This window comes from Falco biarmicus, chromosome 6 (assembly GCF_023638135.1).
Source record: "Falco biarmicus isolate bFalBia1 chromosome 6, bFalBia1.pri, whole genome shotgun sequence".
Lineage (NCBI taxonomy): Eukaryota > Metazoa > Chordata > Aves > Falconiformes > Falconidae > Falco > Falco biarmicus.
This window is the reverse complement of record NC_079293.1, coordinates 41786358-41811161: the sequence shown is the minus strand read 5'-3', so window position 1 is coordinate 41811161 and position 24804 is coordinate 41786358. Positions and strand designations below refer to the sequence as shown.

The following is a 24804-nucleotide window of genomic DNA, read 5'->3' as shown; positions in this document are numbered from 1 at the left end:
GGGTTGGTTATGGCATTTGCTTAAGACACCCAGTGTCAGTCCACATATCACATTCATTTTTCTTTTCCTGCACCTTCCAAGAACATCCTCCATGTCTAGTTATCTTGGTTTTATTAGTCTGGCATATTTTGTTCACCTATGGCAGAAACTTAACAGAAGGTAGGGGAAACAATGCACACGATATGCCCTGCGAATGCTCATTTTATGACAAGGCAGTGCAACCCAACGATGCTGGGTTTCTATGTCCCTCTTGCTCACAGGGTTTTGAATCACCGCAGCAGTGTAGGAGGTTCCCAGTTGCTCTTGGTCCTTTGGCCTCGTGCTTCTCATTTGGGAAAAGAACTATCTACGATCCAGAGGCCTCCCACCCAGGTAGGCCACTCTTGAGTCAGTTTTGGCTTTTTTTTCCTAGAAAATACTTTCCCTTACTCCCATTCCCTGGAAATCTTGCCTTTTCTGGTTCTCCTTCCTCACCAAAGGTTTCTCGCTAGTTGTGAATTTCCCTCTGTGCTTTTCACAGTGCCCTCCTTGCCCTTTACTTGATCGTTCCATATCCAGGTTCTGTTTAGCTGGATTACACTCTCGTGGAAGCTTGTTGTGATCAAAATCCAAGGCTGGCTGACAGCGATTTCTTTTGTGCTGCTCTATGTCATTGCTGATTTCTGGATATATTTCTAAGTAGGTCTTCCTCTCGTTGGGGAAATGCAGTGAAGCGAGAAGAGCTGGTTAACAGAACTGTGATGCTGTGTTATCTGAGAGCATTTCTGTTGCAACAGGTTCCTCATATTTAAGGTTGGGGTATTCCTTGAGAGTAACAGCAGCTGTAAACAGAGGGTGACTCCAGACACATCTATGTATAGAGCTTCATGAAACTTAATGACAGAATATGATGACAGACCACAGAGGGTATTTTTATAAAGGATGCGTGATGTTACATTGCAAGTCTTTTGCTCTCTGTCTCCATTTATGCTAATGTTGCATCCCCATTTTTTCAGGCTAACAGTAAAGAAAACTGGTTTTAATTTTAGCTCTTATGTAGTCAGGTATTCTCTGTTTTTTTCTGGTAGGGAAGAATGATGTCATTGAGACTGCTAAAACTGCTTTTCTGTGGAAATCTTGCTGTCGGATCACACTAGATCTCTCATGGCCAGTTTGCTAATCACTGTGGACCTGTTTCTTTTAGCAGATAATAAATTCTTAGAGTAATTGTTTATACATATCCTGCAGTTGTTGTCTGCAAGGACCTTGTGCTCAAAAATTGAGCCTTTCGGTTAGTCGTGTCTGCTTGTGCCACCGGTGTCTTTTAGATGGTATTACAGCATCCAGTTCTGTGAGTATGAGAGGTGAAGCAAGATACAGCTGCCTCCAATCTTTTTTTAACCTGTGGGTGTGAGAGCACACTGAGGGCTGGTTGTTGTTACACTTGGCTGCACTGTTTTTGATTCGTTTGCATCAAGGTGTAAAGTAGTTGGTGCTAGTATGTAGCAGGCGATTTAAGTTTTTTGGGCTACTTTTTTAATCTCTATTCTGGGTATGGGATTTTAACCCCTGTGGCAAAGGTGGGATTCTTCAGTTGTAATTACTTCACTTTTCGCAAGGAAGCTGTTCTGCTCAGTGATTGAGAATGATGGAATATTTAGCGCAGAAGGGAAGCTCTGGACATCTCTGGCTGAGCCCTCTGTTCAAAACAGGGTCAACCTCAGTGTTGGATCCAATGCCAAATTAGATGGGATTGCTCAGTACGTTGGTTAGTTGAGATATGTGCATCTCCAGGGATGGAGATTCTCTTTTCTCTGCGCCCCATCCTCATGACTGACCTGTCTTCATTGTGAAAAAATGTTTTCCTGATACCTCCTGGGAATTTGCAGGGGTTGCTATTTGTTTCCAATGTCCTTTCACAGTGTGTCTTTGAGGAAAAAGTCTGTTTCAGTCTTCTTGGTATCTTCCCATTACGCAGGTGAAAACAGCAGTAAATTCCGTGCCTGCACGCGCTCCCCAATCTTCCCTTCTTCAAGCTAAACAAACCAAACAAACCGGTCTCGCAGCCTCTCTTTATACATCATGTGCACCAGCCCGTGGACAATCTTGATGCCCCTCTGCTGGGTCTGCTGCAGTATGTCGATGTCTGTCTTGTACCGGGGAGCCCAAAACCCAGACACAGCGCTCCCAAGCGTGGTCTCACAAGTGCTGAATTGAGAGGAATTAATCGCTGAGGTCATGTCTGGTGCTTTCTCTCTGGGGGAGAAGGGCATATTCCTGACGAACGCTTAGGCTGTTTTCAGAGTGAATACAGAAAATGACGGGATCGTATCTGAAGCTTCAGCAAATCGGAAACCTGTGAAGGAGACGCTCCAGGCCAGGAAGTTTTCATCAAAGTGTTAGTGTTCTCTTGTTAACTTTGTTGTTAGCTCAAAGTTTCTGCCATTTTTGCCTTCCTGTCTTCATGATGAGCATAAGGGAGGGAAAGTCATTCAGCAAGAGCATGGAAGGCTCTTCAATGGGAGACTGTGGGCATGTGTCACTCTTTCTAAGAGACTGAGTAAAAGAGGATGCCAACGCTGATTTTTCGCATTAAAGGGTAGCATTTGACCTGCTTGTTTCTTGAATGAATTTGGCTGCTGCGCTGCTTGGGCTCACAGTATTTACACCAGCACCTTTGGAATACCACGCTAGTGCATTTTTCACTGCACTTAATATGTGGCTGACTCAGCACAGAGATACAAGGCATGGAACCTCATTTAAATGTTTTGGGTTGTTCCTGTTGTTTGCTCTAGTAAGGGTATGGCTTTTGACACTTGCGCTTTCTTTGCAGTCTGCCCAGAAGGTCTTGTGGTATAAATGGCAATAGGGCAGTGCAGAACTGGGCCATTTCTTGCATCTGCCAGGTACTCCCTGAAGATGCTTTTGATAGTGTACGTGTAGGAGGAGAGAAGTCACAGATGGGCATGTTGTGCCTTTTTGTTGTTTAAACCATGTTCTCTGGTTTTATTTTGCTTATTAACCATTCAGATACGGTAGGAATTTTGTTACGTTCCCAGCAGTATTAACTGTCAAACATAAAGAGCATTGAGCATCGTCAAAGTGCTGCCCTTGTGTCTCCTGTTCTCTTACCCAGGTCCTGCTGTGTTTGTGCAGGTTTCATCTAACAAGGACACCCTTTTTAAAGGCTCCTGGAGTTTGGTCTTTGTCTCTGAAGCAGAGACCGTGTGTCTTACAGAACAGAGGCTCCAGCAGACAGCGCGTCAGTGGAAGCCTTATTCAGCTGACAGAAAATGTCAGCCACATGAGTCTTCAAGTGCTGTCTCTTTCTTTGTGGCGAAGCTTTGGCTTGTTGCTTTGTTCCATTTGATAGTCCGGGAAAAGTTCAGGAAAAGGCTCACAGGAGCTTTCACAGTAACATTTATGCTGAATTGTCATTACTTAGTTTTTTTAAAGGGACAAACTTTAATTAGAAAGGCCTTGTAAGTAGGTTCTGAACTGTATTAAACCAAACTATCACAATAGCTTTAGATTCAGTCAGAAGAGAGATCGTTGCACTTCAGCTCTGCCCGTTTCCACCTGCTGCAATAGTCAGAAACGGCTTTGCAGCCTTCTGTGAAATTTGCATGTTGCTTTCTTGAGGAATGGGAACACAGGTTTCCGAAACACCTTGTAGAAGTGTTTGCTAGTGACGGCCATTTTTCCTAAACTCTTTGTCTGGGCTAAGTGCACTTGCTTTCTATATGACAAGTAATTGCTTGAAAATCATTATAAAAAGAAAAGCTGCAGGCAGTAGTTCAAAGGAAAAAGTTGTTGATGGAGTAACTGTCACTCTTGTAATGCACTGCCTGCACTTGTGTCCCATCGAGCTGCCTTCTTGTAGTGCTGTGGTGTGTTTTTGGATTCCGTGTCATTCGAGGAGCTGAGGGGCGGTCTGCCGAGCTCCATTACACATGCCTGTGATTGTAGGGTGACTGGGGGCATGTACGTCCCTTTGATGGCAAACTGCAGAATCCAGCCAAAGAATTCTAGTTTTGAGTATGTGCAGGCGCCTGAATGCCAGGTGTGGAAGACTTATGGACACAGTGTGCGGAAGAGTTGTATTCATTGAAAGTTATTCTTCTTTCAGAACTTGTAAAAGGCTTACAGTAAGGTAAAGGTTTATTTCTGTTAATGAGTTCGCACCTCCTTTTGGTGCAGTTCTGTACAACGCTTTTTGGACTAAATAAATCTTGCTGTAGTTATCAAGCATTCTTATAGTAGTTAGAGAAGCCCTTTGAGAAATGGGCAGGGTTTTGGCATCATTGACCTGCACTGCCTTTTTTTGATTTGAGCTTTTTGAAGATTCTTTTCATTTTCCATGAATATCTTAGGGACACCCAGCCAAGCTAACTGGAAAAAGTCATTACCTAGGAGAACATAACACAAAGGAGGAACAGCCAAGAATTCCTGCACTGAGCTATGTTCAAGGTGGAACAAAAGTGAGAAACTTCTGAGGGTTGTATTTAGATGTGCCATTTTTAAAAGAATCTTCCGTGTGACATGGGAAAAGGCTGTGTGTAATGAAGTCCCCAATATTTGCCTACTCCTAGAGCAGGCATACAGTTTTGTTCTGTGTGTGCCATTCATCTTTCCTCAAGAGAGATCACAGCTGAAGCTGTGTTTCTGCCAGGTGACTCTTGCAACCTACTTGTGGTTTCATTGTGATACCTGCAGAATCCAGGATTTGGCCTGACAAGTGTATAGCGAGTTCCTTCTGCTCTACCTGTTACCTGTTGGCTGTCAACACGTGTTTTGGCAGGATGGTGAATGAAGGAAAAACAGTGGCTATCAAAGCCACTTGGATTATTTTGCAGTGTTGTGTAGAGCGAGTGACTTGAAGCCAACCGCAGATTCCCCTTGGAGATTTTCAGCTGTGCTAGGGAAACTTTTTCCAGTGTAAGCCGGAGTGTAGCCAGCTAATATACCAGTAGCCTTCCTCCAGAAGTTCTGAAGTAGAGCACAACAGGAGTGGACATTTGGTAGTACATATAATAAAATGCTGTAGGCTCCATTTTGCAAGTTGGCCGTGACGACACAGCTGTACGATGTCATCTGTCTTGACTCAGCAGAACTGAGAAGATGGCTAGCGGGAGGTACGCAGCAATGGCCTCTGCCAAGGAAGCTCCTTAAGGACAGGTGGTTTTTCGCAGTGCAAAGCTTACGAGGATAAGCACTGGAATTCATAAATCCCTGGAGGAGTAACTTCTTGTAATGAGCATGTATGGAAAGCTGATGAGTTTGCCTGCCGTGCTGCTTTGTTTTTTGAACACTTCTTGTTGTCAACTTGCAGTACACTTGGTGTTACCACAAGCCCACCAAAAATCCCATTGGCTAATGGCAATGTACCCTTTGGGGGACATATCTAACGCTATCATATTCCACACTTAATCCACAGGTAAAGATCTAAGTGTGAATTCAGCTGTTATCTACTGTGTAACTTCCAAGAGTGTATTGAGGAGCCCTTACTCCTCAATTCAGCCCTAGTTTAACAAGTGTTCCTGTTTTTCATTGTGTTTCCTAGGAGCCAACATCTTTCTTACCTCATCTGGACTGATTAAACTAGGTGACTTCGGCTGCTCAGTGAAACTGAAGAACAACACGCAGACGATGCCTGGAGAAGTGAACAGTACCTTGGGGACTGCAGGTGAGGAAGCACGTGCTAGGCAGGCATTTGTCTAGTTACCATAAAAGAAGATACCTCTGCCAAAAGTCTGGGCAGGAGTACGATGATGTGTTTCAGAGAAACCTTATTTTACCTTAGCTGGTTAGATGTGCTTTACATCCGGAAGCCAAAATAATCAGTGAATGATGGAACTGGAGAGATAAAATGGTATTTTTGGGATCTATAAGATGCTGGAGCTTGACGTTTTCTGGGGTTGTGTCTTTGCAGCCTTACTGAAACCGTACTGTTCTTAGTGAACAGCTGCTTAATCTATTAAAAAAAAAAAAGAAAATAACCGAAAGCATATACTGTACCAACATTTTCCCTACTACTTTTCAAACTGAAAGACAGTTATGCTGCAAACACGTCAAAGAACAAGAAGTCAGCAAACGGCAAAAGTTAGCAATAAAAGCTGAGTGGTAGTTTGTTTCAGATGTAATAAAAACATTTGGTTTGCCCAGTTAATCAGTTTATACTAGTCCTTCTGCTGTATTAACTGATGACATCATATGTGTTGTTTCAAAGCGTACATGGCTCCAGAAGTGATTACTAGAGCTAAAGGAGAAGGGCATGGCCGCGCAGCAGACATCTGGAGCCTGGGCTGTGTCGTTATAGAGATGGTCACCGGCAAGGTAGGGATGTTTCGCATGCTGACAAGTGCAAACTATTCGTAGCGGCAGTTCCTCTGCAAGTTCTGGTCCTGCTCCCACCAGTTTGTCACCCTTAAGTCTGCAAGTACCGGGGTGGTTTTTAATTTCCTGGGGTCCAGAAATACACGCCCTGTTGGATAGCAAGTTACTCGCTAAACCTTGCACTCAGCAATGCTGTTACTTGTTGCAGAGGCCTTGGCACGAATATGAGCACAACTTCCAGATCATGTATAAAGTGGGGATGGGTCATAAACCTCCTATTCCTGACAAAGTGAGCCCAGAAGGGAAAGACTTCCTTTGCCACTGCCTGGAAAGTGACCCAAAGATGAGGTGGACGGCCAGCCAGCTCCTCGATCATCCTTTTGTCAAGGTTTGTCTCATGGCTTTGGCTACAAAGACTGCAGATGGGAATCGGAAATAGCTTTTAGTTGGCTTCATGGTTTGCAGCTAAGCTGCAGGGCTTGTATCCCAGTGGGAGGCTGGTATCAATTCAATGCTGTCCAGAAAGCAAGGTGTGGCAACTTTTCAGAGGCACACGCGAAGCTGCTAGCAAACATTTGACTAGAACCTTGGCGTGCACCACGCAGTGAACTTTCACTGCTGTTTTGAGATGCATTATCTTCATGTTAGAAAGACTTGTCAAGCTTCAGGTCGGTTAATTGGATCTGAAGGGCTCTGCATAAAGCTTCAGTGGGTTTGTATGCACTGGCTTCTACTGCATAGAGATGAGGGTCCCCTCCATAAACAGCGAGACAAGTACCTGCTTGAGAACTCGACCACCCTTCGGAGCAAGGGGCTGCTGTTTTTGTCTGTTCATATTGAATGTTCATCTGGCAGTTTGCGTCACGATCTGCAGTTCTTGCACGTACTGTGGTTTGATTCTTTTCTTAAGAATAGGCAGATATTCAGAGCTACAAATGTAGGTGTCTTAGCAACTTCTTTTTTGAAAAAGCAGGAGCACAGCAGGTTACTGAATTCTGTCCCATTTTCCAGCATGAAGTTGTTCCCGTTGGTATTCTGGGTCAGTAACAGCCTGTTTGGGATCATCACGCCTGTCCCTCTCATCAGTGCAGCTGTAGCCGGATCCCATCCATCGCAGGCAGAGTATTTCTTTAGGCACATTAACAGTAGCGTGGTGGCAGTGGAAACGTCAGTATTGCCATGTCAGTGCTTCTGATTTGTTACTGTATAGGGAGCTTCAGAGATGTTTGACGAAACTGATCTGCTGTCATCTTGCTGCAGTAGGGGGGCAACTGAATGAATTGTCTCCTGTCCCCTTCACAGGTTTGCACAGATGAAGAATGAAGTTATTCAATCTCTGGCCTTTTTTATTCTGGCAAGATACCTTTTAATCACTACTGTATGTAATATTTACATAAAGACTGTGCTGAGAAACAGTATAAAAGTTGAAATTACGAAGACTGCACAGGTGACGAGCGTCACTTTCTCTGCTGCTCCTCTATGTTTTACTTGGCACATGTTGCTCATGTGACAGTGTCTGCAAGTTGGAAGAAGCTGCATGTTTCGGTGAAAGTGCCATTACTACTGTATATGGACCATACCTTTTTTGTTCTTTCTTCTGTTTCTCATTTGGATGAGAACCGTAATGTTAATATGTAGTATTTTTGAACTGTTTAGGTTCAGAGAAATGCTGTAGTGTTATCAGGCGTTATGGACCTTGTTTTTTAATCTGTTTGTTGAGTGCACTGACTGTGAACTTTTACCGGTTTTTTGTTTATTTGTTTTTGGCAAGCTTCAGATTTGTTATGCACAAGGCTGATTAATGAAATTTTAAAAAAAGTTTTTTCTCAATAAATGGTTTATTTTAGGAGTTGTGGGTGAAGGGTTTTTCTTCTGAAAATAAGTATGTGGGGTTTTGTCACACTGTAGCTTAAGACTGCTAAGCTAAACTAACCGCAATAAGCTTCTTTTATATCACAGTAGTCAATGTTTTGTCAAGTTCAAGACATGCAGTGTAAGATGCTTATTGCACAAGTGATAACAGAATTAAGGTGTCCCACCTTCATAATCTCCTGAGGAAATAAAGGTGACTGCAATTCCTGACATCACCTGTTACGTCAGGGGTAGAGTCATGGTCTGAAATAACTTTCTTCTTGAACACAGATGCTGTGCACAGGGACGGGTCTGCACGGCATTTCTGTGGCCAAGAGGAGACTCAGTCAGGATTATTCTTGTGTTCTGTTTGGTAAAAACAAGAGCTCACTGTTAGCTTTGTAAAACTGATTTCTGATTCTGGACTTTGATTCCCTGCCCCGCCCCCCCCCCCCCCCCCCCCCGCCTCGCTGACTGTCATCACTCACAGAAAATGGAGACAGGTTAGAAATGGTTAGCAATTAGAAGAAACAGTCTGCACCACTTGATCTAGTTATTTTGTTTGGCTCGCTGTTACAGGTGACTAACTGAAAACTGTTACTTGTAAGTATTAGTGGAAGTTTACATATTCCTGTTACAGCTTTAGACCTTAAAATGGGTAACTTATAAAGCAGAGAACTTGCTTTTAATATCTGGCTTTATTCTAAATCCCGTCTCCCCTCTTAATCCACATCACCCTTGGTTTTCTTACAGGTGTGGGGTTTTTAGCAGCTGAGTGAGCTGATAAAGAATGACATTAAAAGCCGGAGGTCATTCACTGAAATCTAGAAAAAGCACAATGCAGTGTGTCTAGGCTCTCAAGAAATACTGTGCTGAATTTAAACGAAGACTTTCCCTCCATTCTCTTCAGTTCTCTATTTTGCAGTCATGCTAGGAGGGGAAGCATGGCAGCATCCTCAGCAACAGACTCTGAAAGTACCTGAGGCAGGTGTGCCCCCTGGCCTGCTGCGTGCTTCACCTCGTGGTGTATCAGAAGTATCGACGAGTGGTTTGTGTCCTCATTCGCCTTGTTTCAGGTGCCCTTGTACGCTAACAGCAGCTGTGGACAGCTGTTACGAGTCAGGGTAAAGGTGAGAAGTAAACTTACTAGTTCATTGTTGCTGACCAAAAGAAAACTCATTCACTGCACATCAGCTTTTTTATACTTTTATTTTTGTATAAACAAACGTTAAGACTACTTTCGTTAAGGCAGTTGTAGAACATACAGTTGCTTGTGGGGACAAGGGGCAAACACTGCTTCCTAATGACTTATGTCATTCTTTTAGTACAGTGACCTGGACTAGTTTAACTTTGGCAAGTACCATGAATCTTTCTGTTTGCCAGTGAACACTGGAAGGGCCCAGTGCTGCAGTCCTGGTATGCCAGAACTTCTGGAAGTGCTTGGGAGGACGGATCTGGGAGTGGCATGTTAAGGCCCTCGGCCTGTTCTAAGGGTTGGTCCCAGGGGAATGAGTAAGAAATAGTCTAAATACTCTTTCAGAAGTATTTACATGTTTGGTATTTTCCTCTGGGTGAAGTGGCACTGCATGCAGCTGGAAGAAAGGTCTACGATTCGTAAGGAGTGCTGAACATCTCCCTACCAGCGTGTTAAATCAGTGGCTCTTTAAAAAGGCAAAAAAGCGACTTCTATCACTACATGAATATGTATCTGCTGCTCAGAGCTACTCACCCTTGCGTACAGGGTTCATTCTACCACCTTAAGAAAAGCCCACCGTATCCACCAGGTAAGGCATCAAAATGCTGCTTGGACAGGTTTTTTTCTCTCTCCCACCCCCACCATGTTTTTTTAGTGTCTTGGGTATTGTGTCTTCAGGTCTGGCTCATTAACATGCCTGATGCATTACTACAGGATAGCTGGACCTTCAGGCACTACTACAGGTTATAATACTCAGTTTTCCGCTGTTAAGATTGTTTTAGTAGATAGAGTGCAGGGCACGTGCTTTATTGAAAGAACAGCTCTGTAAGCATGGCAGTATTTTCTGATTTCAGGCTCTGTTCCATGTGTTGGAAGAGCTACGCTGAAGCCCATGTTTTACATTCATGACATCATACAGTCTATTCTAGAAAGGTTCAGAGCATGGGGAATGTATGAGTACGTAAGATGGGTGAGGGGAAAAGCCCCCCAAACCTAGTCCCTCACACTTCCCAAGGCCTTTTCCTTCCTTCACAGTGTATGTTTTACTGCCCCCACACTCAAAAAACTTTTACTTATAGTACTACTCTACCTGCTCTTCAGGTGCTGCATACTACAAAGACTAGTTTCTAGATGATCAGATGCACTGAACAGCAAATGCATACTTCATGGAATTACTCGTATTCTGCTGTTAGCCCGTTTCTCCTGGCCTTGGTTTTATTACAAGAAGAATGGTTTTTTGTACCAACTGTTAGAACTAAGACTGCTCACTTTCTTCTTTGGAGACATGTAGGTGGTTTATTCCATAGGCTGTTCATTCCTAGACTCTCACGGTTTAGTCCTATGTGCAATGAAAATGTACCGCCGCTGAACGTGCTGGTCCTGATTCCCACTGCTCAGCCTCAGTATCTTCAGATTTTTAAAACTGGGGGTTTTTTTTAGTCATAACTGCTGGCAGTTGGAAGGTCCCCTCTTTTTAATTTTCTTAAACAAGCTCTTTTTAGTAACTTCCACATCCTTAACTCCTGCAGTTTAAAAACAAGTGGAGGCTGCCTGGGAATCAGTACTGGGGATGTCAGAGCAACGCAGTTTTCCCAAGGAGCTTGATTCTATTTTCATTTAATTCAGAAGGGTTTCAAAGCGAGCCCAGACAGCCATAAAAAACTCTTAAGCCATACCACTGTCCTAGGTCTCTCTCCTATTTCCCCTATTCTCCCCGAAAGAAAAGCAGAAGATCATTTAACTGTTACCTCAGGCTGACTGTTTTGAGGCACCATGTAAACTAATTTATCAGAAAAGACAGACAAGCAGATCAGTTGGGATCACAACAGTATGGGAGCGGGGCATAACTTCCAAAGCACGCTTAGCGCTTACTTGGTTACAGCATACCCAGTTGTTTTGTTTCCACCATTGTTGGGAAGGCCTAGAATTTTAATCGGTGTTTAAAGCTGAAAGGAATTTTATTACCTCAGTTTTTTCCAAACTATAAATGGCATTTGCTCTCGAAAGAATTAGAGGTTTCAGCTATCTCTCTGATGTATTGCCTGGGGAAGGATGTCGCAGTGGGTAACTTAGCTGTGCTCAAGCCACAAGGCCAAATTCCAGTCCAGGTTATGCCACTGCAAGGCTCCAGTGTCTGGATGTCTGGGGTCTGGCTGAAGTTTTAAAGGGCCCATGTGGTTGGTACACACTGTGGAGTAAGTTCTAGATGTAGAAAAACTCTACTGCGGTTCTGCCAGTTCAGCAGAGCTGCCTCAGTCCAATACTGGTATAACCAAGCGGAACATCTTACTGTATTTATGGTGGTTAAACTGTTAACGTGTGATGTACACCACTATCAGTTTTAATCATCTTGTAACATTCTTCTGACACGTATTCATTCCTTAGAGCAAGTTAAGATAAAGCCTGCACCTGTGGTTAGTTTCCAGGTACAATCTTAACCATACAAGCACACTGGAATTTTTATTATTTTTTTTCTTCAAAACTTCAAGACACTTTATAGGAAAACAAACCAACCAAACAAATGCAAACCTGTTGTGGAGAGTATACAAAGGAGTCCATCTGTCAAGCATTTCATCCAGCCCAAACCCCCAGAGAAAAAAATAACAAGGAGCGCAAATTCAGATACGCATGGCAATTGCTCATCCTGCCCTTCCTCTGATCTCGCTTGAAGGACCATGATATGCACTTAAGAGTTTTCAGAAGTTGCATTTGTTCCCTTTGGATTGAAGCAGTCTCTGAAGATGCTACTTTTGTTTCTGCTTGTTGTCATTGTTGCCATAGGTGGAGCCCTTGTTAATTTCTGTAACACCTATCATCCATCTGACACCAACAGAAGCTGCAAAGTAAGTAAAAGTAAAGTTAAAAGCTGCGTGCAAAGATTCAAGATCTGTACAAGTGTGGCATGTGGAAAGAGACTAACTGTTCTCAGAGTTACAGCATTAAAGGTAACTACCCCTACTCCCCCTGCTTGACCTTTGGTTAAAGGTACACCCTCCCCCTGCACCAAGTGACTTGCCTGTGATACTTCATTCCGGAAGATTCTAGGTCACTGGCCTGAGGCTAAAGATGTCCTCTCCCACCAGCAGGGAAGAGGCTACGTGAACCAGCGTGGGTGTGAGAGGCACAGGAACGCCGTGCTCAGCCCTGCTAAACCCTGGGCAAGGCTGGCTGTGAAATGGGGGTGCTCTGGGGCTGCTGGTGTTACCTGGCTCCCGGAAGTCAAGTGGCAAAGTGGACTGATGTGTCTGTGTGGGAGGTGTGACGGGGAAGGGAATTCTGCTTGTTTTCTACAGCCCCCATGCCTGGAAGAGCACAGGCAAGTGTAAGGGCACTTCAGATCTTGGTAAACAAACAAAAAAAAATGTACGTTGTCGCATTTTTTAAGTATAGCTCATGAAACGGGCCTTTATAAGAGGCTAGGTTAATTTAAGAGACTTTTATAGTTGATTTAGTGGGAATAATTCACCCATGAATAATTATTACTATGTGTGAAAAAATTCACACAAGAATTTCTTTTTTATTTGTACACCTGAAGTGAATGTTTTAAGTTAAATGCAACTTAACCTAAGCCCTTTCCCTCCCCTCACAGTTTCAGGATTTTTTTTTAGTAAAAGGTCTCAGCTGCCTGAAATCTATTGCTCCCCAAACTTCTGCTGAGCTACTGTACATACCCAGAACTGCCATGCTTCTTCCAGGCCTAAACCTACGTGGAAGTCACGAACACCTTCCCTCTGCTCAGAATGCTTTTTCACAAAAAATACGCCCAAAACCAAACCACCAAAACACAAGACAGCCATGAACCTCCCCTAAGCCTCCGAATTCCACCGTCTTCCAGACTGATGGTGAAAAGGCCCATCCCATCGGTCGTCACCTCTCCAAGCTGACCCTGAACAATTCCTCACCAGCCAAAGGACTCTTTATGGACAAGTCAAAGCCAGGATCACCAAGAGAATCCAGGTGGCATCAGCTGTAAAGAGCAGGGCTGGTCCTGTGTCACGCCCTTTGCTGTGCTTTAGCAGAGGAGTGGGAGGACGGCTGTCAGCTGTAACCCGTGCTGCCCTGTGCTTTACCAGTTGCTTGCTTGTCCACCTGTAACATGGTGCTACCACATCAACCACGCAAAACCCTCACTTTTCTAAATAGCTCCTTCTCGTGCTTCAAGCAACCTGTCCTGAAGCGGAGCACAAACTATTGAACAAATGTAACTAAGTACAGCAACTTGGAAAAGCTGAATATATTATTTAAGTAAGAAGACAGGCTAGAAAGCAGCTCTGCAGAGAAGGACCTGGGCTTCCTGGTAGATGCCAGCAGCATGCCCTTGTGGGAACGAAGGATGAAGCTGCCCAGGGCTGCATTAGGATTAGTGTTTCCAGCAGGTCGAAGGAGACTACCCTTCCTCCTGCTCAGCGCTGGTGAGGTACATCTGCAGTGCTGAGCCCAGTTTTGGCTCCCTGGTAAAAGACAGACATGGACATACTAGAGCGAGGTCAGTGAAGGCCAGAGAGATGGTTAAGAAAGTTGAGGGAGCATATTCCCTAAGAGGAGATGCTGGAAGAGCTGAGACTGTTCACAGCCTGGAGAAGAAAAGTTTGGTGCAATCTTATCAATGTGCATAAACACCTGAAAAGACAACGTAAAGCGGATGGAGCCAAGCTCTTCTCAGTAGAGCTCAGCAACAGGACAGAAGGCAGTGGGCACAAGTGAAACACAGGAGCGGTTCCCTCTAAGCATAAGAAAAAAAAGGAAGAAAAGAATTTTTACAGTGCAGGTGGTTGAACGCTGGCATAGGCTGACTGGAGAGATTGTGGAACCTTCATCCTTGGGAGATACTCAAAAGTCAGTGGGCCACAGCCCTGAGCAATCTGCTGTAGCTGAGCCTGCTCTGAGCTGGGGGTTTGGACTAGGTGATCTCCAGAGGTGCCTTCCCACCTCAGCTATTGTTTGACGTGCTTGGATGAAAGATTTGTACCGTGTATTTTGTTCTTTCAAAATACCAGCCCTTGAAAACAAACCAAACAACCTCAGGCTCATGTTTTGCAGTATGACAATAAATTAAATGACAGTTTTTAGAAGTGCGGGTGGTAATTGGATACAAGGTGAGTCACACATGATGACACAGCGATGGCTGAACAGCCAGTGGTGCAGTGGGGAAGCTGGGCTGCCTGTGAGGCTGCCCTCAGGTCTTCTGGATGTCAAGACACCAGGAAAGCAGAGCCCTCTCACAGGCAGATAGCAGCGCAGCGAACAGTGCAGGAAGGGAGATGGCTGCTCTGGAGTCCACTGTCACTTACACTTCGCTGTTAGTCCATGAATGGAAATGCACGCAACTGGGGCAAGCGAGGGGTTTCACTCTCACAAACAGACAAGAAAAAAATCCACCTCCAACATTTAACTGGCCATGAGCTAGGGATGACAAGAGGAAGATCCAGCATGTAGCCTGCCATCTGGAATCATAACATAATAGTAAGCATGAAATCATTAACTACAAGGAATAGTAACAGCATCTGGAGAGGGACACAGGCCGTAAGTAAGAGCAGCTGTTATATAGCAACCACACAGCACATTGCAGGTTTCATCTGGTTCCAAGAATGCCACTGCCTGGACACCAAAAAATAGCTAGTTCAGCAGTGCAGGTGTTTTTTTTATTTCTTCTCTTTTGCTCCCTGGCAGAATCTACCACTGCCCTTCTGTCCTCATTTCACCCTGCAGCCCTCGGCACCCTGGGGAAGGTGGGGTGCAAGGAGAAGGGTCTGCTCATGTTTGCCAAGCCTGTGGAAGCAAAGTGGGGATGAGTGCTAAGGTGCCTCAGTGGTATCTCCCTGCACTGCCTGCCTCCTGTCCTCAACTCTCCTGGGGGCCTTCGTGCATATCCTAGTGATACCATCATGTTTAAGGATTTACTCCGCCATTGCTTTAAATACAACTATAGTAAGGGAGACAGGGGTTTTTACTACAAGGAAGGGGAGAAAGGGAGATCAAGTCGGAATTGTGCCTAACAATCAGCTGTGAGAGTTTAAGCCCACTCTCAGAAGAGCGGGAGAGAGAGATCGCTGAGTCACCCCTGCAGTGCTCCGTGGCAAACCGCAGAAGGTAACCGAGCTCCTGCTATCTTTCTGTCAAACTTGGTGTAAGACTGCTGGTTTGTGCTTTCCCCATCTTCTACTCATCTCAGCCTACGGGCATCAGCAGCCTTGCTGCCTGGGATCACATCACGCTCCAACCCTCTGGGCCCACGCTCTGCGCTAGGACACTGCCAAGTCACTGAGGACTCACTCACAGTTTGTACTGTGATCCGTGGAAACAGATTTTCTGATAATAGCACTGTGCACACACTGCCCACTAGGACATACACCAGCTCCTGCAGGATCAGCGCTGGCTCATTACTACTTGGTTCAAATGAAATTCTTCTCTCGCCTGGAACTGACACTTCATGGCTGGCCCAGATGCCGTTGCGCTTACGGCATTAGCCATGGAAGAGTTACTTCTCCATTTAAAAGCCAAGAGAAGCCCTCTCATCTTTACGAGCCAGCGTTCCCTTTTTAACTGCTGTTGACAACTCTATAACAAAATACTTCTAGAGCATGAAGGCTGTGCCCTTCAACACTGGTTACCACAACACGAAAGGCAACCTAACAGTGGGTTCTTTGAAGCCAAGTGAGATCAGGGAAGCAGGAGGAGAGGGAAAAAAGCAGCTGCTGTTTAAATACAAATACTGACATTTGACAGAGTCGCTCACTGCTTTAACACCAAAACATCAACCCCAAGTTTTAAATAGCAGTTGTGAGCTAAGTACATAAATCTCTTGCCACGTGTCCTATAATACTAAAGCCAGTTTCCAAAAGACACTTTTGTCCCTCAAACTGCTTGAGCATTTATTTATCCTCTGGAGCAGGGACTGCCTTGTGTTGGTTCAAGTAGTACCACAAAGGGCTCCTGGTCCCAGACCAGTAGATAGACATTAGCACAATGCAATGATTATTAGGAGTATAAATAGCCAAACTGCTGCACAGCAAAGCAGGAGGGGATGGCTCAGCATTCTCAGGATAAAGAGGAGACATCATTTATTTAGGGCTGAACGCGTTTGAACGCGTTTGAGCTGAACCAGCAGAGCTATATATACATGGGTTATTCACTCCTTGGATCTGAGAGTTGGGGTCTGAGGGATTACAGCTTCCACTCCAGCCTGACCGCTGTGAGGCATTTCTCTCATGGTTCTTTCAACCTCAACAGTCACTTACTTACAAGCCAGCAAGTGTTTTTTACTGAAGAGCACAATTAGCGGAGACTGTGCAAAAGACAAATGACACTCTGGAAACAAATGAAGCAGAGGGCATCAGGCAGAAGGATCTCCTAGTTCCTCTGCTCTTTCCCACCAAAGGTTTATGCATATGCTTGTGCTGTCTGCACCTATGCTAATAAAGGTAATGTTATTAGGTACTGAAATCTGCCCTTAGAAACTTAGAAACAACAATCTACTTTAAAAGGGCTACCAGGGACTGCAATAAGCTTCCTGATTCTGGAGTATCAGGTGAGCTGTCAAATTGCCACATAAAAAAAGTGATGTCCCAGACATCATTTGTGCAGTGGGAGAAGATCCACTAGAAGCAATGTGAAAAGGCAGTTTCATCATCTGATCACAATGGTAAGCAAACCCCTCTCATTTACAGAAAAATCTTCCTTTTACATTGTTAAGCCACCAGTTACCAATTACTGCTCGGACTAGAAAAGACAGCGAATGCAGTCCTCCCTGCTTTGCTACAAACTGGATCTGCCAGGCAGTTTGAATTGGCACCAAGAGTCACAACCTCCAAGGTACACTGTTCATGTACCACTACCTCCCAGCCACTGCAGAAGTCACTTCTGAGACCTTGCCTAAAGCTGGAGACAAACTGCAAAATAAAACAGTGGTTGCTCCTCTGTCAGATGATGGCTGCATCACATCCAGGACATTTATGACAGAGATACCCCTTAGGATGTAAAACAGTCTTGGGAGAACGGCCTTGCTACAGAGACTCAGCTATTGGCTACAAAAGGCAATGTGACAGCTTTGGCTGAAGTTTTGAGATGCTTCCACAGAAAGAGACCAATGATTCCCAATTAGCAGTAGCATTGCTTTTGAAGGGGTATAGTAAACCAGAAACAGACAATAATGCACTGTGGGAACTGTTGCTCTTCCGGCAAGTAGTAACACATCCACTTTTAAGTGACCAGGATAAACCAACTCTGCTTTTTGTTTGTTTTCACTGAGGACTGAGCTTCCTTCCACTCCCACAGATTCTCTTCCCCCCACTCTTCATGGCAGCTGCTGTCTGCTAATAAGTGACAGTATCATCTTTCTTTTTGCCTGCTCATCAGCAAGAGCTGGCTGGCTGTGTCTAATCTAAACCTAATCTAATAGGCTGTATCTAATAGTCGAGGTGGCAGCCTCTGCTACAGGCAACACTGTCTTCTGCCGTGCTGCAAATCCTAGCCAATTACAAGCACTACGGGTCTGATCACACCAAGTATTCGGTGAGAACAGAGCTGTTGCTAAGCACAGGGGTCTTTCAAAAGCTGCGGAGGACTGCGACCTGCACCATCCCACAGACGTGGTGGATATGTATGGGGCAGCAATACACATTGCACAGTGGGCCATTAATCTCACTATTAATGCGCTCCTCAGCTGCGCTTTTGCAGCTTGGGAGCTCGTGCTCATTCTGGCAGCAGACTGTAGTCTTCTGTTAGCTCCAGCGTACGAATAACCTGAGAACAAGTCCTTTGGATTATCACTGTATTCAAAAGAGGACTCACAGCAGCCTGCTTACTAATCTTTCCTTGTGGCTAGGAGCACAAGCAAGCTAAGTGGGGAGTAAGACAGCAAGAAAAAAAAAAGGGCCCTTTTGCTGTCCATTCTTAGTAGCATCACAGCTTTTTTTCTTTACAGGTTCTTTCCCTCACTTCTTGATAAAGCAAAGTTGTGACCTATTTGTAAAGGCCACGGATAGTAAGATAGTATAGGACTTGGGGTGGGGGGTGAGGGGTGTGACGTCACTCAACTAAACTGTATGTGTATGGCTTACTCTGGAAGGGAACTTATTCTTCAAACAGGCACCCAATATGCCATAAAGCACAGACACACAGATACGATGTTATTTGCCAAATTGACCTGATTCCTGCTTCCATGAAGGACACCAAATGAGATGTCCCTCCTTTTTTTGTGGGCCAGCTGCTTGTTTTGTTTTCCTTTTCCTCTTAAATAACATGCTAGTTTAAAGACAAACCAAGGCAGTTCAGAACTACCACAGGAACTGTAGGAATCACCTGTGATAGTCTATGCTGTGTGCTACATAAGTCAGAGTAGATGGCCACAACAGGCTGTCCATAAATCACAAGCTGATGGATTTCCAGTGGCTGACACATTGAACTATGATTAGATGAAAGAATTCTCAACAGAGTAAGTCATCCTTGAGCATCTTTTCTGGGCAAAGTACAACCCAGCACTACACAAGAAAAGAAAGCCTTTTGCAGGCAACCTACTGGAAAGTTACCGTTTTGATTCCTACAGAAACAAAATTTTGGATGCAGCTCTTACAAAAAATAATACAACTATACCAAAACAAACAAACAAACAAATCTACATAACATATTCCAGGCTAAAGCTGGTCTGTTGAATTCACAAGTTGTGTTTATATTTCATAAGCCTCAATAAATTATATCTGACAGTCATCCTGTAAGTAATCTGTTTCAAAAAACTTACCCATCACAATGACAAATGCAAAACTAGCCAATGTCAGTGATGATCCACTGTTGATCATGTTGATGAGCAGCTTGAATAAAGGATATAGCAGCAATAAGGCCCAGAAAAGCCAGTTCAAAAGCGTCCATGGTCGTCGAGGTGGTATGATAGGAACAGCTGGGTAGGTTCCTCTTTGGTAGTACTCTTCCTGGAATGCATCCTAGTAGAACAAAGGAGGGCAACAATTAAATCTCCATCTGCTAACAAAACCAGCCGTTCCTGACTTTGATATTCCTCTTTCTGCATGCTTGTAACTATGGAGGAAGATCAAACACCAAGTCACGGCTGGAAAGCTTGTACTTTGAAGTCAATGAACACAGTCAAAAAAAAAGAAAAAAGAAAAAAGCTTACACTAATGTGTATATTCTTTCACTCTCCAATGCACAGAAGCTGGAAAAATGGAGAGCATAACAAGCCCAGTAAAACAAGGAAGGTGAGGAGATGTACACTCCTGGAGCAATGCAGGCATCATTGTTGAACCTCCAACAAGAGCCACAGCCACTGGCCAAATACTGCTGGCAAGCCAGAGAATTATTTGGGCTCTGTGTTCAGCAGCCAGTCCTCTGTTCCCTTTTTTCTCTCCAACCACTGCTCTAGAACAGCATCCACAGCCATGTCAGAAAAGGTGAGCAGACACCATCTCGTCCTATAGTCCAAAGAACACCACCCCCTCCAGTCTGCTTTGTCCCACAAATGCCGTCTTGTTCCTCTTGTTCCCATGAACAGTATGGAAGTTTGGGTGCTGAACCTCTCTACAGACAGTGGAGCATGCAAACAGTTTAGAATCTCTCACTGGATTTGACCAAAGGACGCTCCCTTTTAGCATAATAGAAGCGAGGTAATGGGGTGGGGTTTGTTTTTTTGTTTGGTGGTGTGTGGTTTTTGAAGCACAGAAGACTTATAATTCAGTACTTTCCTCTAGAGCCCCTATGGGTGAACAGCATTGTGATCAACCCAAGATATCAAAGGGGGGGGTGGGTGGGGTGGGGAACCCTTCCTACTTGTCCAAACCCAAAGATTATTAGTCTGTGTTATTGCATAAAACTGGTTAATTAATTAAGTTAGCATTAGACTGACATAAAAAGGAACCTCAGTTTAGTCAGAATGAAGTACTAAATTTCTTCAAAGAAAGGAATGCTTCATGATGGTTTCCAAGAATTCTGGCAAAGCCAAGATTGTCCTAATCAAGCACAAGAACATTATTTCTACTATGCTATGATTTTACATTTACTTACGCTCCAGCTGACAGAGACAATTCTTTACTTATTTAATGGCAAGTTGAGCAATTATAGGCTGCTAGCATTTTATCTATTTCAAAGGGAACATTTAGCTTTTAAGAGATTACACAGTAATTAAAGCCTTGCACTCTCTTTATTTAGATTAGAAAAATTATGACTCTTTTGCGCATGCGAGCTAGATTATACTGGGATTGCTACGGCCAATTAATTAGCTGTCTTCAACAAATTACACAGCGTATGAAATTTTCTTTACAGTGCCTTGAGGATTTTGGTTTATGACTGGTTTAACACAGAGCTACTAATCATCAGTAAATTGAATTCTACTATATACAATTAGGTTTCTAAATACTCTTATTACCCAGAAAAGTTAGGATTTTCTATTATTGGTATCGCCATTAGAGGGCCCATTACTACAGAGAGCCAGATAGACTCACTTAAAACAAGCACAGCATTTTTTGTCTTTACTGGCTCTGCACGGCATTAGGGGCAGCAAAACTGCTGACCACATCTCACCAAGAGTTTTAAGAGATGGAAGAAGTATCCAAGGGGCAAAACAATGTCAATGCCATCACCTGCACTACCTGTTTTACGTCACTGTGGGGAACAGCTCTTCAGTTACGATTCCTTACCCTTAAAAACGTTCACATTCCTTGCAGATCTGTGGCTTGATCTGTCTGCAAGGGTGCCTATGGTACCTACCAACAGCTCAAGTCAGCATTTAAACCCATGACGTACCTCAAAATTTCCCTCAAACACCTTGTCCACACTACGTTCCTTTGATTCCCCTGCATACAGAGCTTGTTTTCAGTTTGTGCCACCCACCAAAGTATCATATTTGGGCATAGAAACATGCTCCTTTTAATAGCCCACCAAATCTGAGTTACTTCAGACAGCAGGGCGGGTAGTGCAGTGGGGGGAAATCAGAGAATACAATCATCTTGCGAGAGGCTAATTGGATTCTTCCTCCTTCCCCAGGGAGCTCTGACTGCAGAGGTATGCCACTGCCCTTTCATCAGGAAGCTCACAAAGAATGAGTATCCAAAAATACATCCTTTGTTCCCAAATATGGGAGTTCTGTGCACTTCCCCTCTTCAGTTGTACTTTGCTAACTCCCTGGGGCACTTCGGCATATATTTTCATGCTCTGTTTTCCATGCTTCTCTTACAAGTAAGAAGAGTTAGAGGCTCGCTTTCTTTTTAATGGAAATCAAGATTCTCAAGCAGAATTTCTATTTCAGGTGCTGAGGCTGTAAGGTGGTGAAAAAAGGAAACAAATATGCAAGGGCTAGCAGAGTTGTGACTAATACACAACACTCCTTCAGACCAGGCACTAAGATGCTCAACCTGGTCCTTGAAGTCAAAGGGAGCCTTTCTAAGCAATGGCAGTTTAAAAAAAAAAAAAGGCAAAAAAAAAAATAAAAAATAAAGGCAATGTGCAATCCAAATTGCAACTCTGTCATAATTTGGCATTAACTGATACAGCGCTGGCCATCTGCAGAAGGACAAAATTCACACCAGGTGAGGAAGAAGCATGTGGACATGGTGCTTACTCTAAGTCTGAAAAAAGAAGCGCAGTGTTTGGTGTAGAACAGCATGGTGCTATTGCCACCTGGCAAGGCCCTGTTCATTGCATTTGCAGCAGTGGCTAAACTAGAAAATGAAGAGATGAGCAGCAAGAACATAAACACACCAGATTCCCAGAGAGCAGTATCTCAGACTGAGGTACATGGGTATGTGTAACTGAGATCAGGCAACGAGGTAAAAAAGAACGGAACAAGCTTTTCTCAATGACTCTCACTCCTTTACTAATGGCAATTATAAAAAAAAGAGGAAAAAGAAGTAAAAAAGAAGTCTTGTCCCTTCATGACCAATAACTGCTGATCTCATTACTCATTCAAACAGCTTTGTGGCCTGATCATCATGAGTGCATGGCACTCCAGCCTCAACCTCAGTACCTGTGGCACACCCACCTACTAAACCATGCTACTAGAGCGTAATTCAGTGCACAGCATGCAAGTCTTGAGAAGGTACTGCAAAATTATGAAAACCAGTGAGACTAAGCAATGGCACATACAACAGTAATGCAAGATAAAATAGAGGTTCTGGTTTTCAGTAGTATGCATACCTTGTCTGACTTTGGAACAGAAAGTGGAGTGCTACCACAAAAAAATGCATTCATCCCCTGCTTTGTCTATCCTGCAATGAATTACTACATAATACAGATTTGTACATTTTACCATAAATATTTGCTGACTCTGAAAGTATTAATCTGAAACAATTCATTTTTGGAAACAACATCTAGGTGGCAATGCTGCTTGTTATCCAACCTAAAATGCATGGCAGAAAGATGAAACAGAATTGCATTTTTACCCTGCAGGTGGGGGCTTTCATCATCTCAGAACTCTTGAAGAAGTTCCCCCTGCTCTGTATTCCCCCAGTATGGTTTTACAGAGATATGGGCTTGTGTAAACCAGGAATGACTGCAATGAACTAACAGTTTCGCTAATGTAAAACAGCTGAAAGGAAGAGGAACCACCTCCCGAAAAAAACAAACCCACAACCAATCGAAAAAATGCCACACAGCCAAAAAGGTTTTAATGGAAAGGAAAACTGAACACACATTCCTTCCTGCTATACTTAAATAGGAAACTATGGATCTAACTAACCAGCAAACTACGCTGTTATGAAGAAAGCAGGGTAGATGCATGCCCTGTTTACACTAGAAATAACTGAGTGTTTGCCAAAGATGGAGTAACAGAGAAAAAAACTTTGAAGTGAATTAATGCAATAATGCAAACTACGTAGTAAGGGATTCAGGATAACAATCACCACATTCTCATTTGATTTATGTTCTTGTCTTGCAAATGTCCAAACAATTCTTAGGAACATAAAACAGGGTTAACAGATAAATTAACAGGAAGTGGACTTTTGTACTGTTCAGCGAAAGGACTGTTTACATTTCCATGCCTGTAGAGACCACAGACCCATGGGTAACATAACGCCTTTGTGCAGAAAGGTGTCGGGGGCTATCTCTGAATTAGGTGTTCGTGGCACAATTTACAAGAGAGGTTAGCTAGTAGATGTACAGCTAGGCCTCAACACACATTTACTTTTCGCATTCCTGTAAGCAAGCTGCTAAGAGGGGCTATGAATTAAACCAGAAACAGGCATAGTTTGGAAGCTGAAAAATACTAGAACACAGACAATACAGAAATGCTAACATCGTATTCTGGGTAGAGAACAACGAATGGCACAGCAGAATTCTGCTGCCCCAGTGAGAGGAAACCAGAGCGTAGCTATATTCTATTCACTTCTAAATCCAAAGCACTGCTGTATTCCAGTCCGGATACATAACTTAGATCAATTCATTGAAGCAAACTGAGCTGCCAGGCCCTCGTGCCTTGCACACCCACAACTCCCACTGATTGATACGGGAGCGCTGTCTGTATTCGAAGACCGCATCCCCCAACCATTAGCTTATATGTTCATAGAAACAAAACCCAAGAGAAACAGATTCTGAAAGTCTGAAAGATGCATATGAAAGTATCTGGAATAAAATAATATAAATCAGCAGGCATCTACAAACACACAGTCATTATTATTCTGTCCCCATCCCATGTAATTGGGAATCTTAAATGCATGCCTTCTACGCACACAATGTGAATGCAATTTATCAGCCTGTCCTATTAACGCTGGATCTTTGCCTTGGTAAAAAAGACAGGGTAAAACAAGGCACAAAACCTGTAATACACTAAAGCGAAACATACCTCATTAGCCCACTACTTGATTTAGGAGGTGCCCTTAAGGGGAAGGGCATCTTTCTACCAGCCAGGAGAAAGTGTTTTTTGTAACCTTATGCAACTTTCTAAAGAATTTTAAAACTACTCTATCGAAGCTTGCTTAAGTTTTCTTTCTGTTGCTCTTCAAATACAAAGTAAAGGCAATCATGACTGACAGCACAAGACCAGTTCATGTCTGGGGAAACACAGCACTCATGCTGGAAAACAAACCAAACAAACAACCCACCCCAAGTCCCCATAGCAAGACCACTACACATGCACGTTGTAAAGGTCTACTAGTAGAGAAATAACTGAGCATTAGTAGCTCTTAAGTGCTGTGCAGACAAAACCCAACCTTTTCTTGATACAGTTTGTGGAGCCAGTTAGAACATTCCTGCTCATCTTCTGGGACTTCCTCTAGTGGAATCCGCCTGCCAATGGCAAACAAGAGAAATTGAGTATCAAATACTTCAGCTCCATGAAAAGCACTTATATTACACAGACAAATTATCCATCTGAAAGGAGACTCACTACATTTTCCACCTTTAATCTGTGGTAACAGCTCCCAGATCAGCAAAGTATAGTTTGCTTCTACAGCCACCTTCAGTTTTTAGATGCACCGGAAATTCAGAAATTTAGATTTCTGAAATAG

General features: G+C 43.7%; 2 protein-coding genes across 10 annotated transcripts in view; one reads left to right on the top strand and one right to left on the bottom strand.

The window, feature by feature from the left end:
* Positions 1 to 8164, top strand: part of MAP3K4 (mitogen-activated protein kinase kinase kinase 4) — a 76519-nt gene extending 68355 nt beyond the window's left edge. For 4 of the 6 annotated variants that reach the window (XM_056342781.1, XM_056342783.1, XM_056342780.1 and 1 more), the window contains 4 exons: positions 5543 to 5665; positions 6209 to 6315; positions 6524 to 6703; positions 7618 to 8164. In XM_056342781.1, the coding sequence (XP_056198756.1) occupies positions 5543 to 5665; positions 6209 to 6315; positions 6524 to 6703; positions 7618 to 7638 (431 nt within the window). In that variant the 3' untranslated portion in view covers positions 7639 to 8164. Of the gene's footprint in view, positions 1 to 260; positions 373 to 5542; positions 5666 to 6208; positions 6316 to 6523; positions 6704 to 7617 lie in introns of those variants that run through there. The other 2 variants (XR_008822499.1, XR_008822498.1) reach the window with 2 other exon arrangements.
* A 1192-nt stretch (positions 8165 to 9356) lies between these two features.
* The window catches only part of AGPAT4 (1-acylglycerol-3-phosphate O-acyltransferase 4), a 79953-nt gene continuing 64505 nt past the window's right edge, over positions 9357 to 24804 (bottom strand). For 3 of the 4 annotated variants that reach the window (XM_056343664.1, XM_056343666.1, XM_056343665.1), the window contains 3 exons: positions 24508 to 24583; positions 19098 to 19296; positions 9357 to 12197 (listed from right to left, as the gene is read on the bottom strand). In XM_056343664.1, the coding sequence (XP_056199639.1) occupies positions 12106 to 12197; positions 19098 to 19296; positions 24508 to 24583 (367 nt within the window). In that variant the 3' untranslated portion in view covers positions 9357 to 12105. The remainder of the gene's footprint in view (positions 12198 to 19097; positions 19297 to 24507; positions 24584 to 24804) is intronic. The other variant, XM_056343667.1, reaches the window with a different exon arrangement.